Source organism: Monodelphis domestica, chromosome 5 (assembly GCF_027887165.1).
Source record: "Monodelphis domestica isolate mMonDom1 chromosome 5, mMonDom1.pri, whole genome shotgun sequence".
Lineage (NCBI taxonomy): Eukaryota > Metazoa > Chordata > Mammalia > Didelphimorphia > Didelphidae > Monodelphis > Monodelphis domestica.
The window spans coordinates 255,161,684-255,177,129 of NC_077231.1; the positions used below are offsets into that span (position 1 = coordinate 255,161,684).

At 41.6% G+C, this 15,446-nt stretch overlaps 1 protein-coding gene across 6 annotated transcripts in view; it reads right to left on the reverse strand.

Annotated features, from left to right (window-relative positions):
* The window catches only part of JCAD (junctional cadherin 5 associated), a 96,698-nt gene that overhangs the window by 10,339 nt on the left and 70,913 nt on the right, over positions 1-15,446 (reverse strand). For all 6 annotated transcript variants that reach the window (XM_007504808.3, XM_007504811.3, XM_007504807.3 and 3 more), the window contains one exon: positions 3,498-7,492. In XM_007504808.3, the coding sequence (XP_007504870.2) occupies positions 3,498-7,492 (3,995 nt within the window). The remainder of the gene's footprint in view (positions 1-3,497; positions 7,493-15,446) is intronic.

The following is a 15,446-nucleotide window of genomic DNA, read 5'->3' on the forward strand; positions in this document are numbered from 1 at the left end:
CCCCTGGGTGGGAAAGCAAATACATGTGCTTTTATCCTGTTGATGCTGACTAGCTGGGTGACCCTGGGTACCTCTCTGAGTCTCATTTCCTTGCTTTGGAAAATAAGGAAGGGGGTTAGAGGAAACAATCCCTACGATCCCAGCTAGCTGCAGGAACTGATGATTATAGCTCACCTCTCTTATACTCGACCATTTAGCAACAACCTAGAAATATATATTATATGCTGAAGGTTCCACATAAAAGAAATTACAAATGCTTCTGCTCTAAAATAACCTTATTTTTGTCACTCAGGCAACTAGGTACAGTGGATCAGAGACCTGGGAGCCTGGAATCCAAAAGCCCCAAGTTTGCATCCAGTCTCAGCCATTTACTAGCTATGTGACCTTGAGCAAGTCATTTAATAGCTGCCAGTCTCAGTTTCCTCAACTGTAAAATGAGAAGAATAATAGCACCTCCTGTCCAGGGCTGGGGTGAAAATCACAGGAGACTGGATCTGTAAATCTCTTAGTATATAGTGCCTGAAATATAAGAAACAATGGCTCTTCCCTTTCCACTCTCAAATTCCCCTTCACGTACTCTGAAGATTTTGAATTTAATACAACCTAATTCTTTCAAAAAACTAGGAAAGCCTAAAGCCAGCATCAGAAAGCCGTAGAGTCTTAGGCACCAGAAGGAAATAGGTCCCTTCTAACGTAACGTTTTTGTCTCTTGAAACCATTTTCCTCATCATTCCCAGCTTGACTATTTGATGGATCCCTTGTGATTGGATGAAGGTGTTTCTGCCCAGGCCACGTTCTTTATAAGGTTATTGACTGCAGGGAAAAGTTGGTCCCAGAGAGATCTATTTGTGCCAGAGCTTTTTGGCTCAGACTTGTGATTTCATAACCGGAATAGGAGGGGTGGGGGGGAAGGACTCCCAGTGTGCAAACTTCCTCCACAGGTAGAGATAATCAACTTGTCTATACATTTCATTTCAGAGAGTTTTCAGGGACACTGAGTTTAAATGACGTGCCTGGGATCATAGAATTACTCAATATAAAAGGTTAGACTTGAACCTTAGTATTCCAAGCTACAAAGCAGGACCTCTATCTATTAGCCACTTGCCTGTCAGAGTTGTGCCACAAATATGCTCTATGCAGGGGGCAAAGAATGTTGGCCACGCTATTGGAAAACACATAGATCATGCAAATCCCTGAGAACTTAATGAGTCAGACTTGAAGTCTTCAACATGCCCATTGCCAAAACTGGCTTATGGGAGATCTGATCACTGAGGCAGAAGACATATGCAAAGGCAAATGTGGTATTCTGGGGAAGAAAAAGAGTACACAGGCTGCTTATTGTAGCTGCTGAACCTCTTGGAGTCCATGACATTAATGTGATATTGAAGAAAGCAGTTATACAATTGGGGAAAAGATTGTAAAGATGCTCCTGAGAGACCAGGGAGAACCAGGTGGTACAATGGACAGAGCATCAGGTCTAGAATCAGGAAGACTCCTCTTAATGAGTTCAAAACTGGTCTCAGACACTTCCTAGTTGTGTGACCCTGGGCAAGTTACTTAACCTTGCTTGCCTCAGTTTCTTTATCCATAAAATGATCTGGAGAAGGAAATGGTAAACTGCATGTTTGCCAAGAAACTCTCAAAATGGTGTCATGAAGAGTTGGAAATGACTGAAATGACTCAACAACAATGGAAGGACTAGTAGGTCTTTGGGATAAATAAACTATTAAGTCAGTCCAATATGGCACTTCTTATATTCTCAGGTTATTATAGGGCAGTTAGGAACATCTGATAGTTATATTTCTTTCTCTTCTTCTCCTTCTTTCTTTCTTAACTCTGATGTTCTGTCTTAGAATCTATAGTGAGTATTGATTCCAAGGTAGAATTAAAGGACTAGGCAATGGAGGTTAAGTGACTTGCCCAGGGACCCACAGATAGGAAGTGTCTAAGGCAAAATTTGAACCCAGGATGTCCCATCTCCAGACCTGGCTTTCTATCCACTGAACCACCTAGCTGCTCCAGGGGTTTATTTCTAATCATCAGTGGTGATATCATGGAAGGTTATGACTAGTCTCCCATAAAATGTTCGGCAGTGCCACCATTTAAGATGGCGTACCATCTATTTGTGCCAGAATGTATGTGACTTCCTTCTCATAGTAATTAGGTTCTGAGGAAGCAATTGGAAACTTCATTTCTGTGAATAGAATTTTAAATGCATCACAGGATCCAAGGGACAGAGTATGGTTTAATGGGAATAACAACAGCTCTGAAGTGGGTTCATACTTGCCTCCAAGGTATGCTCTCTCTCTCTCTCTCTCTCTCTCTCTCTCTCTCTCTCTCTCTCTCTCTCTCTCTCTCTCTCTCTGACTCTGAGGTCCCTTCCTGCTCCTCTTCTGTGGTCTAATATCAGAAGTACTTAAGTGAATACTCTTGTCTAGGGGTTCTTAACCTGGAGTATGTGGACTGGTTTAAAGATTTTTTTAATAACTAAATTTCAATACAATTGTTGTTCTTTGTGATTTTGTTTATTTTATGCATTTCACTTGCAATTCTTTTTTTTAAACCCTTATCTTCCATCTTGTAATCAATACTGTGTATTGGTACCAAGAAGAGTGGTAAGGGCTAGGCAATGGGGGTTAAGTGACTTGCCTAAGGGCCACACAGCTGGGAAGTGTCTGAGGCCAGATTTAAACCTAGAACCTCCCATCTCTAGGCCTGGCTCTCAATCCACTGAGCTACCCAGCTGCCCCCAACTGCAATTCTGAGAAAGGGTCCTGACTGCCCAGAGGCAACTTGACACAAATAAGGTTACACCCAGCCACATTCTAGCGTGCCTTTTAGAAAATGAAGAATCTATTTATTTTTAATAAAATCAATAATCATTCCCCAGTTTATTTGGCCTACATGGGAAATTCCACATATTGGTTTTTCTTAAAGCAGGATATACTAACATGGTTATCTCTTATATTCTGAAAGGCAATGCAACCTGGTGGCTAAAAAGCTACCCTTACAATCAGAAAAAATCTGTAGGGAAACTCTGCCTTTGGCATATAATTTTTTTAAAACCTTAGAATCAATATTGTGTATTGGTTCAAAGACAGAAGAGGGGTAAGGGCTTGGCAATGGGGGTTAAGTGACTTGCCCAGGGTCACACAGCTGGGAAGTATCTGAGGCCAGATTTGAACCAGGGACCTCCTGTCTCTAGGCTTGGCAGTTAATCCACTGAGGCACCCAGCTGCCTGACATACTTTCTTTGTGACCACAGGCAAGTCCTTTAAACCTTTGTAGTGTCCTTCATCAACTTTCTAAGACTATAAATTACAGACTAGTTTGGTGATCTGTTTTAGTGGAGAGAGGATCTATAAAAGAAGTTCCTCCACAGCAAGGAAATCACAAGTCTGAACCTCCACCTTCCCGCAGAGGATTGATTCTTAGTTAGCAACGGCAGATTGTAGTCTTTCCTAATAGAGCATCTCTCCAGTGCTAATGCTACTTACCTAGGCAAAAAAATTCTTGATCTGTATTCTTTGTTTCACTGTGTTTGATCAGATGCCAATTTTCTTCTAGGGAAGTGATTTTCTTTGACACAATTCCAGCATTCTCTATTTTGTGTCCTGGGTCACTGCCATTATAAGTGCCAAAGCTCCTTGACTGTCCTTCCAGCCTCCTCTGATTTTTCTCTTCCTCTGTCTCCTCCACAGAATCGCTGCTCTTGGCACTGAGGCGTCTAATTCGAGAGATGGAGTCAACTTCCTTCATTCGCATTAACCTGTCCACAGCCGTTTTGGTTGGGGGGCTGACTAACTTTTCTTGAATGGTTTCAATCACCTTGGAGGTGCTTCTGAATTTCTTTTCTGAGCCCATCCCAGGGGAGGCCCTTTCTAGATAATGAAACAAAGTTGACTTGTAGTGTTGTGTTGCCTTGATGTCCTTTTGATTATGGAGCATAGAAGGTGATTTGGGCTCAGATTCAGGGACCAAAGAATTAGTGATGTCCTCTCTATCCACATCTGGGATCATTTCAGAATCTTCGGGAATTCTATGCATCTTCAAATGTGTGTCTCTCTCCCCTACAAAGAGAGGGCTTTCAGTCCAGCCACACTTTCTCCTGCTATCAAAAGCACTTTGGGATGATGTGGGGTCATTGGATTGTATCAAATTGCATGATGCTTCTGTTGCTGGCAAATCAGCCTTGAGGGTACTTTCATCAGGAATAGGAGAAAGGTTTGTCCTTATCCCCATGTCAGTAGAGATGAGAGACTCCACTGCTACTTCTATGCCCAGAATCCGTGCAGCCCTTGTTTGAAGGGGCTCATTAGGAGGGATTTCTGTTGCACCTAGTTTTTCTGAAACATCATCTAACTTGTTGGTACTATGCTGTGGACCCATATCTAGCTTTTCCTCTGGTTCAAATAAACCTTGGTTTTTGTTCCCAAAAGAAACGTGTACTAGTGACTCCCTCTCTTGAGCTCCATCACTCATGGGATGAATCCTTTGGCTTGGTGTTACAGAATCTACTCCATTGCTGTATTGCCTATTTTCTTGGGACTCTTTAATGTCAGTTAGGTAGCTCGAGGAATTTGGATGTGTCTTTATGAAATTACTTGACACCATTCTCTTCACTGGTCCTGGACTGACAGTCAGTTGGTTTCTTCTGTTCTCCATTTCCTGGTTTCTTGTTTCTGTAATGGCATTTTCATCTGTGGACTTCACAGATGCATCTTTGCTCTCTCTTCCCTGTAACGGTATCTCTGGTTGAGAATAGTCATATGTGAAATCAGATGTTGGCTCCACACTCCAGGTCTCTGACTCACTCTTAACTCTTGCTGATTTAAATACAGGAATCTCTGGTACCAGTGTTCTTGGCTGTAGCTCAACTCTTATTTCCTGGCTGGGCTCATCAGGTTTATGGTCCGTTAGCCCAGCATCAATATTAACATTGACATTGATATCAACATCAACATCGGCATCAGCATCAGCATCAGCAACCACATCAGCATCAGCATCAGCTTCAGCATCCTCCTGCATCTGCTGTTCTCTTTCTGCAGTCTCTCCATCAATACTACTGTTGCTGCTGCTTTCTTCCTGTTCTTGGAGCTCCTTGTTAAAACTTTCTAACTGGCTTATTACATCCCAAGGGCGACGGCTAACTGGTTTTAAGAGAAACTGACCAAAAAGTTCCTTACTGTTGCATGGGGCATTTGACTCACCCTTCACGATTTGACCCTTAAACACTGGCTTGGTGTCCCTCTCATTTATGTCGGCAGAGGATCTATAAGGCTGGCTTTGGCATGCTTTTGATATAGGACCCTGAATCATGGATGAAGCAGTCTTTGAGAATGCACTATTGCTGGATGGACTGAAATACATCTGACCTTTCAGATTACAAGTATCTGTCCTCAATTTCCAGTCATTGGGAAGTGATACCGTTGGCTTCAGTGTTTCCAAGGCAGAAGGCTCTGCTAATTTTGGAGTGGGGTCTGATGATTTCAGAATGGGTTCTGATAATTTCAGAATAGGTTCTGATGATTTGGGAATGGGCAGTACATTGGGTTGGTCTTCCATCTTTTTAGCAGGAAGAAACTCTGAGATTTGGGAATCTTGGGTGATAGTAGTCTGTGTTTGCTGGTCTCTGTACTGGTCACCTGGCCAAGAGCCAGAATATCTGAGTTCTCTGTGTTTCATAGGGTGAATGAATCTGAGGTCATTTGTTTGTTTGTACATTTGGGGCCCTCCCGGTTCTTGTTTTTGTAACTCTGTTTTACTGGCCATGCTTCCTGTAAGTGCTTGCAGCTCCAGGTCTGTGGAAGACATGCTTAAAAGACTTTGTTCTTGCAAAGCCCCACTCTTATCGCCATTCTTTTTATCAGCCCTCAGTTTTAAGTCATTGTTATTCCTATCTGTATCTGGCAGATGTGGCCCGGATTTAACTGGGACCGAAACCAAGCAAAATACTGTTTCATTTACTTTTTTCTTTGAACTTTTCTTGGTTGAAATCCCAGTTTGAAATGTTTTGAGCTTAGTTACGGTTTCACAGGTATTCTCCCACTGTGGGGTTTGGGAAGAAACTCTTCCTTGAGCACCCTGCTGACCGCTGCTTTCCTTGTCAGGCTGCTGTTCACTTAAAACACAATTGTCTCTTTGGTCAGGCAAGGCACAGATTTCTCTGTCTGGGGGTGGCGCTGTCTGGAGCCACCCAAGGCTAGATGCATAAGTAGTAGGATCATGCTTACTTTTGGTTGGAGGAACTAGGCTTTCTGGATGAAAAAAGGCACCACCATCTTGTTCTTGAACCCGAGCTAGTCCTTGGCAAACAGAGGAGCCTGTATTACATAGTATTTCAAGGAGTTTGGCATCCTTGCTAAGGTCCTGATGATGGGTTACTTGTATGTGTCGGATCCGTGGGTCACTGAAAGGAATATACTGAACCGAGGTATCACAAGCATCCGTGTGTTGGAGGGGTCCAGGAAGCCCCTGGGGGGGACATATGCTTGCACCATATTGATTCCCAGACCTGTAGGAGCTGGCTGAAGAGTAATGGCCAGCAATGGGCTTCTCAGGTGGTAGTGGCTGCTGCTGTGGCGGTGGTGGTGGCGGCTGCTGTGGCGGTGGTGGTGGTGGCTGCTGCTGCTGCATGTGGCCACCACACTGGAAATGAGGCACTTCATTTAGGAAATGTGGATTTGTGTTCTGGTGGGGTGGTGACCTGTAAGATGGTGGTGGGACATACATGGGAGGCTCCAAATTCGGATCTGGGTTATAAAGGTCCTGTCTGGGCTCATTAGTTTTGGGCAGAAAAGGAACAGAGTCTTTCTGGTAGTTTTCCTGATACCTGCTGGTTTCCACTCCACCCCGAGTTTGTCGGTGCAGTTCATAAGAGGGAGGTTTTAGGGGTCTCCCATACTTGGGCTTTTGTAAAGGAATGTAGGGGTCACCCTTTTCTGGGTTTCTTAGGTACTCCAAGTTTGATGGACTATTTGTAGGATAAAATAGCATTTTAGGATCTCCTGGGAAATGACATTCATTGATCCCAATGGGCATTTCCACACATCTTAGAGTTTCAGGGGAAAGGACTCTGGGCAATGACTGGGATTTTCCCTTGTTCTGGGAATTCAGTGTACTGTCTCCTTTAGTGAAAGGATAAAGATCTTGAAGCAGCTTCTCACCATCTCCATCAGACATCTGCCTCCCCAATCTCCGAGGCTGGTTCCAGTTTTCAAAATTTGCATTCTGCCATTTGGGATCGCCTGATATTTTCCAGCTATCTTCTAAAACTGCTCTCCTCATTGTGTTTTCTGTCCTCAATCCTACTTCCGACTGACCCTCTCTCACATTTCGGTTCACACCATGGGGCTCTGCCATTCTCCGGGTTTCCAGGTTTCCTCTGTCTGTATAATCTAGCAGTACACTGAAGTCTTGTCCTTTTCTTCTCCAGGAGACAAGATCTGTCTTAGGCTGGGAAGACCATGCTAATGGTGGTTGGTTATAAAACCTACAAAAAACAAATTCAGATGTTGTGTTAAAAACAACATATAAAAGAAATGTGTTTTCTCTTTGCCTTCTGGACTTCAATCAGAAGTTAAACTTTGCCTTATTCCAAATGGATTTCCATTTCCTTTTTGTTATTTACTCCCACTCAGATAGCACTTCACCCAAACTTCTTGGAAAGTCTGGCTAGCTCATTATTACTAGGATGGCCATTTGTTCTATTATTCAGCTATTCAGGGGCTAAAATCAGCTTCTCCCTTCTTTAGCCTATGAAGAGGCAAAAGTACAAACCCACAGCCCAGGAAACACAGCTAACCCAGGAAAGGGCACAGGAAATATTACTCCAATCCTGTAAGCACTTAAGCTTGATAGTATTGATGGTGTTGGTAGGTTAATAGATAAAGACAAGGCAGAAAAGAGCTGTAGGCACTACCAGAAGATTCAAAGGTGAATGAGATAGGCTGGTAACCAAGCAAATGATGATCAGCACTGTGGTACTTCCTGCATCCTCTCTCCTCTTCTGGTATTGCCTTCATCGTCCTGTCCCACCTCAACATATGGAACCCCCTTGCAGCAATTTGTATCTCTTGTATCATGATGGTTACTGAATTTCTGTATTTTGAACAGTAGATTCTGTGGTGCTAACTTCTGGCACTAGATCTGGGGCTTTATATCTTAGCTTTGTTCCCCTTATGATCTCTCTCTCTCTCTCTCTCTCTCTCTCTCTCTCTCTCTCTCTCTCTCTCTCTCTCTCTCTCTCTCTCTCTCTCTCTCTCTCTCTCTTTCTCTCTCTCTCTCTTTATCTCTCTCTCATCTTAGAATCAATAATATGTATTGGTTCTAAGGCAGAAGAGCAATAAAGGCTGGGAAATGGGGTTTAAGTGACCCACCCAGCTAGGAAGCATCTGGCCAAATTTGAACCAAGGACCTCCTGTCTCTAGGTCTGGCTCTCCATCCACCTAACTTTCTCTATCGCCAGGAAAATCTTTCCTCCACTAAGGTGTCCTCTGGGTGGCTCATAATATAAGAACCATAACAAGCAGGGCTACGAGCCAAGATGCTGATGGAAACAACATGATTTTAGGATGACTAAAGAAGGGAGCTGACATAGAGAGCTGCCAACAGGAAATGTGTACAGTTCTTTTTCATGGGATAGCAGGTCTAGTGAGGGATTTCTAGATGCCATAGGTTGGAATCTGCCAAATGGTTTTCCTTATTCTAAGGCAAGCAACCCTTTTTACTACTACTACCACCACCCCACTCCTGAAAAAGCTCTCTGTTAGGTGCAGTATAAAAACGTTAAGAGGCAGTATATTAGTGTCCGGAGACTAGGATTTTATTACATAGTAAAAATTTGGCTATCTGGAATGTTGAAGAGAAACAAGTGTTTCAGTGAGTGAATAGTTAAGTAGAAAACTGTGTTTCAATTTTGGGTGCAAAATGCTTTCTGAGGTAAATTATTCCTCTTTCTGCACAATATCCTGAAGGTTATTTGGGAACTTGTAGTGCCTCAGGGTCTTATTTCAGATTATCAAATTTCATTGTCGAAACCTTAGTCCAGTAAGAGACGGAATGAATGTGCATTCCCAGATATACCCTAGGAGTTGCTTCTTCTTTCTTTTCTTTTTTGGGGGGAAGGGAGGGCATAAATCCCTGATTTGAATTGTTTTCTAGTGATTTGACTCATTTCTCCTAAAAGTTGAAAGCAACTAAGGAAAAAAGTTCTGGAATCCTGATTCTGGAATACTTTGTTGGGTTCCATAAGACTGAATCACATGGAAATTAAACACTTCAATAAAAGCAGTCTGTTAAATAGTTACTTTAAGAAGACATCAAGGACTAAAAAAAGCAATTTGTTTGAAATCCCTTTTGTTTTAGGCAAAATGTTGTACTGATAACCAGAATTGTTTTTGGAAAAAAAGGATTGGGTGTTGGCAGGGTAAAGAAAGCCACAACGACACAGCCATTATTGTGCAGCTCCAAAATTTACTTCAATTAACAATCCTGACTGCTTTTACAGGAACAACCAAATCCTCCCTGGACCAAGAGGAAGTCTCTGCTGAATGGCTGATGGATGGCTGATATATAAGTCATCCCCAATGTTGGCCCCCTGGCTTGGAGGACATACACACTGTTCACCATCCAAGACCACCCAACAGCCTCTTTGTAACTGCCCTCCATGAGCACTCTGGAATATCCTCCAATGCCTGGCAGAAGGTCAGGCTGAGGAGTGTAGAAGCCGAAATGTTTTTAAATCCTTGGGGTCAACTGGTTATCAGAAATTAAACTCTGCAGAACCCTGCGCTTGGCAATTGCTTAACTCAAAATACATAAACTTTGTAAGACACTGTAACTGTCAGAGGGCCAATTAAGGAGGCCTGAAGATAAATCAGTTAGAAGTCTTATCCCATAGGCCTGAATAACATATAAGTCAACCACGTCTATGATTAGACTGTCATATGAACAGTATATAACAGGGAGCACTGATTGCTAATGGATGACATAGAGCAACTTTTCACTAGTCTGCAAAATTCCTCTCAAGGATCCTTGTTTCAGAGGCAGCGAGGTGGCTCAGTGGAGAGAGCCAGACCTGTAGTTGAAAGGGTCCTGGGTTCAAGTTTGGTCTCAGTTGCTTCCTAGCTGTGTGACTCTGGGCAAATTGCTTAACCCCAGTTTCCTAGCCTCTACCACTCTTATAAGTGTGTGTGTGTGTGTGTGTGTGTGTGTGTGTGTAAACACTATGCAGTTGGGAAAGTGACAGTTTCTCATTCAAAGACCAATAAACATTAAAGATATATATGCATATATATATATATTATTTAGCTTAGCATATAGATATACCCACTTTCAATCATTGTGTGACGCATTAGTCTCATGGCAAGATTAAGGGATATCGAATGGACAGCCCATGAGCTCCACTAGTATTCTCACAGTCAAAAAAGTATGAAGAAGGCTCCGAAGACAGGATATAGCTTGTTATTGTAGCGAACCATGGGAAGATGAAGGCAGAAATCACAAAGGAAGCACAGGTATACATGGATGGCACTCTGGATCATCAGTGGGAATATCCAGATCAGTGAAATCATAGCTCCAATGGGATATGGGGCTATCATTCCTAGAGTCTGATGTCTCATGATCACATGGAGAAGACCGCAGGTTGTCAGAGACCCTGGTTTTAGAGTACAGACTCTAGCAGAATCACCAAGGAGAAAAGACTTGAGTACCAGATGATGGTCTTAAGATGATGAATTTTTTAGCCATAGTAGCTCCCAAGACCATTTTTGAAATAATGGAAGGATTATTAAATTGTGCAGGGGTTCGTGGAGAGTATTCCCACATTGAGGAAATCATGGAGCCTTGGAATACTGAATATGGTGTGTGTATGTGTGTGACACACTCACTCCTACTCATAGAATAGTGTTCCAAACACGTACCAACCTTCTCTAATAACCTTCTGGTCAGATATTGACTCAACTAACATTGAACAGCAGCTAGGTAAAGAAAGTAAGAACTGTATTGTGAAGGGGTGTTAGACATGCTTATTAACCTTCGCTTTCAAAGAAGACCTTTGCCATCATGGGATGATATCGTGACTTGTGAGTAAACTGAACTTAAGTGATGGAGAGTTGCACAGTCATCAGCCTCACTCTCTCTTCTCAAGTCATTGAAGTCTGATGGCAAGACAAAAGTCAAGACAACTGGTGGTAGCTAGGGATGCAGTGGCTGACTTTGGCTTCTTCAATGCCTACACAAAGCTATAAGCACTCCATAGCACCTGCTTCTGCCACCTTCATAGTCATTGTTCTCATCTGTCATTTCTGCCTGGGGAAGCCTTCACATGCCTAGGTAGACACCAGCTCCCCCAACTCACTGATGGGTCTGAAGCCTGTCAGTTACTCTCAAGCTAGTTTAGTCACCCTACCAATATGGTCTACCATGGTATGGTGCTATGCATACTATAGCTTCTTAGAGCCACAGGCTAGTCGCCTAGGAAGGAAAGCAGCCCTGGAAGGGTAATACCTGCAGAGACTTAAAATAATCTAATGGAAGAGGTGAGATAGATACACTGGACGCTTAACTGTGTGCTGGTTATGTCTAGCAGACATTAAATTCCATACCTGTACACCTCTATTTTGAACCACCTCTCTCTAGCTCTTACCTAGAATTCTCAGCGCTAATTCTCTTGAGGAAGAATAAAGTATGGAATTTCCAAACCAAATAATAACTATTAGGGAAAAAACCATATGCTGAAAAGAATCTAGGATTTGGAGTCAGAGGACTTGAATTCAAATCCAAGCTCTATCATTTGCTATTTCTCCCTCACACAAGTAGCTTCACCACTTTGGTGTCATCTCAGTTTCTTCACCTGTCAAATGAAAGATTTGGACTAGATGACCTCTGAGGTCCCTGCCAGGCTAAAAACTATGATTTCTAGATTATGGAATGCTTTGAATCAGTCATGTTGATCCATCTGGGCAACATTAGGATGATTTAAATCTACTGCTAGATTACCAAGATTTGGCTTATAAGTGCCAAGCCTTTCACCAGGTGAAAAAGAAAAAAAGGTTAAGTGGAAAGGAGATTATCAGGAACAGAAACCAGTTGAGGTTAAGCTGGAGAAAATCTTTTTTTTTAATGGAAAATATTTATTTAATTTGTTAATTTAGAATATTTTTCTATGGTTAAATGCTTTGTATTCTTTCCCTACCTTCCTCCCTTTCCCCCTCCTGTAAGCAATGAGCAATTCCACTGGATTTTACATGTGTCATTGATCAAGGCTTATTATTATAATTATATTATTATTATATTATTGATATTTGAGCTAGGGCGATCATTTAAAGTCTATATCTCCAATAATGTCCCCATCAACCCATGTGATCACGCAGTTTTTTTTCTTCTCTGTTTGTAGAAACTCTATTATGGAGGGGTGTAGTGATCAGGGATCATATTAGAAGTTAATCCTTTGTTTAAAAAAATATTCTGAATCTTGTAACCATGGAAAAATATTCTAAATTACTTAAATAAAATTTTCAAAAATAAATAATTAATTTTTAAAATGCTCATCTCCAGAGTAAGAAGACTGAATTTTCCAAAGCTTCTGGTTGAGTCCCCTTGCTCTCTCCCGTTAAGACCTTGTAGAAGTTGAACAGAACCTGGAATATTAATGCTTTTTCCCTTCATAGAACACTTTGAAAAGTGAATTGCTATTGATTTTCTCAGAAACTGTTGCTGATAACCATTTCAGATGTTTCAGCCTCCCCTAAAGTGGGGGGAGAGATAAGAGAGAGATGGTGAAATTGGTTATCCCCAAAACTGATTGTAGTCATGGCCGGCTGAGAGGAAAGCTTTTAAATCATGGCAGCGATCTGAAGATGAGAGAGGTAACTGGGGATAGAGGGCCAGCCTTGGAGGCAAGTTGATTTCAGACACAAAAGTGACCAGGGGGAAATCACTGAATCTCTCTGACCTATAAGTTACAGAAACAAAGATCAGTAGGTAGAATTCCCACTCAAACGAAATCATAGGTCCAGGGCAGATACCCTTCTATTCCCCACCCCCCCAACCCCACCAAAAAACCAAAATCTAAGTAGATAAACAAAGCCTTGGAAGCTGGTCAAGGGGCAGACAACTATCTTTAGTTGAACTTTACTGGGTAATCAGCGTTTTATGAGTCAAAAGACTCAGTGTGGGTTAGCTAAAGAAGCTGTCATCTTTTTTTTTAACCCTTACTCTCTATATTCATAACGACTCTAAGTCAGAAGGACAAGGGCTAGGCAAACAGGGGTAATGAAAGAAACTGAGACCATTTAGCCTGAAGAAAAGAAGACAGACTGGAACAATAGTCATATTCAAATATTTACAGGGCAGCTAGGTGGTGCGGTGGATAAAGTGCTAGGTTTGGAACCAGGAAGACCTGAGTTCAAAGCTGGCCTCCAACATATAAAGCTGTACTTAAGTCATTTAAGCCTGTTTGCCTCAGTTTTCTCATCTGTAACATGAGCTGGAGAAGGAAATGGCAGGCCACTCCAGTGTCTTTAACAAGAAAACCCAAAATGAGGCCAGGAAGAGTTAGCCAAGCCTATAATGACCAAATGACAAAGCAGGATGTAAAAGTGGTATTAGACTAGTCCAATGAGCCACATAATTAGGAAGCTATAGGGAGGTAAAATTTTTGGGTAGAGAAAAAGAAAAAAAAATTAAACTACCCCAAAGTGGAACAGAAGCATTAGATGCCCTTTACAGGAATTCACCAAACACTTGGGACAGATGTTGTAGTGTGCATTTAGGTGTGGCTTGTGTTAAATGACCTTTAAGAGCTCTATCAACACAGAGAATCTGGGATCTCTCCATGATAATTTTTCTGTCTATTCTTTTTTTAAAATACATGTAGAAACAATTTTTAACAATTGTTCTCTAATTTTTTGCAATCTAAATTCTTTCTTCCCCGCCCTCTCTCCCTTTCCATCCCTCCATTATAATTTAAAACCTGTACAACTCCAGACAAATCACTTTACCTCAAAAAAACCTCAGTTTCTTAATTTGCAAAAATGGGAATTATCATATTTGCACTCTCTACCTGGCTTCTTGTATCCAAGGACAGGCTTTATGAGCCTTAAAGCACTATAGAAATGTAAACTATTATTACGATTATTATGTCTACTGACAGGAAAGCATGGGTCAAGCATGTGAATTCAGTTGGTTACTGTACCCAACATCCATTCCAAATTGTTACATTACTTTAGACAATCTCAAAAGGGCTCTACAATGATTTCTAGGATTTTTATGTCAGAAAGAGAGATCCAATTTTTCTTTGAAAGAAAAACCATTCAAAGGGAACTCGATATTGCAGGAAATGAAGATGAATGCAAGCATGGCAAGAGAAACCTATGAGGAAAGAACAGAGCACATTCAAGCAAGGGGAGAAAAGATAAGCCAGTCTGATGGAATTCTTAATCCAAATAAAATGGTCTATGAAGGAGGTTGTGTAGAGTTATTGAATGGGAACTGAGGAGTTATTCTGGAAATTTTGTACCCTGAAAGAATAAATGATGAAGCATTTATAAAGTGCTCACTACATCCCAAGCACTGTGCTAAGTGCTAAGATGGTGCCTCCCCTCTAGGAGCACACACTCAAAGGAACTTGAAGGGGGATGGTACATGCATATGTGGCACAATTTGGAAAGAGTCAGGAAGTGAGTGGAAAGATAAAGAAAAGCTCATCTATCCCTTGGCCAGTTTCAAAGGCAGAGTCTGGAGTTCTGGTGCGAGGGGGATGAAAATGATGACTAGAATGTCGGCAGCATGGTTTGGAAATGAAATTCTTTTATTCCAGTATGGATTGTTGTGTTTAATTGAGTTTTCTCATGCTTAAAATCAAGTTGTGTGTTAAAAGAACAGAATGGAAGGGACACAAGCAGTGCAGAAACTGGAAAAGAGGATTTTATCCACCCAAGGTTCAATTTCTGAAAATCTTTAAGACTGTGGTTCAGTTATTTTAGTCTTTGTGACCCCTTTTAGGATTCTCTTGGCAAAAACACTGGAAAGGCTTGTCATCTCCTTCTCCAGCTCATTTGGCAGATGAGGAAACTGAAGCAAACAGGGTTAAATGACTTGCCCAGGGTCACAGAGCTAGTAAGTGTCTAAAGCCAGATTTGAACTTAGATATTTCTGACTCCAGGCCCAGGGCTTTATCTACTGTGCCATCTATCTGCCCCCTTTAAGAAAGATAAAGATGGAATTTTGACAGCTGGTTTGCTCTGAAAATAAATATACAATAGCATAACAAACAGGTCAAGAAATATTTTTAAAAACCTGAGCATGTATGAAGCATTATTTCTAGATGCAATTTTCACATCTGCAAAATATCTAGATGACTTCAAAGGTCCCTTCTGGCTCTAAATACATTCACAACAACTGAGGAATATCAACAGGCAAAATAACTACATTTTTAAATCAAT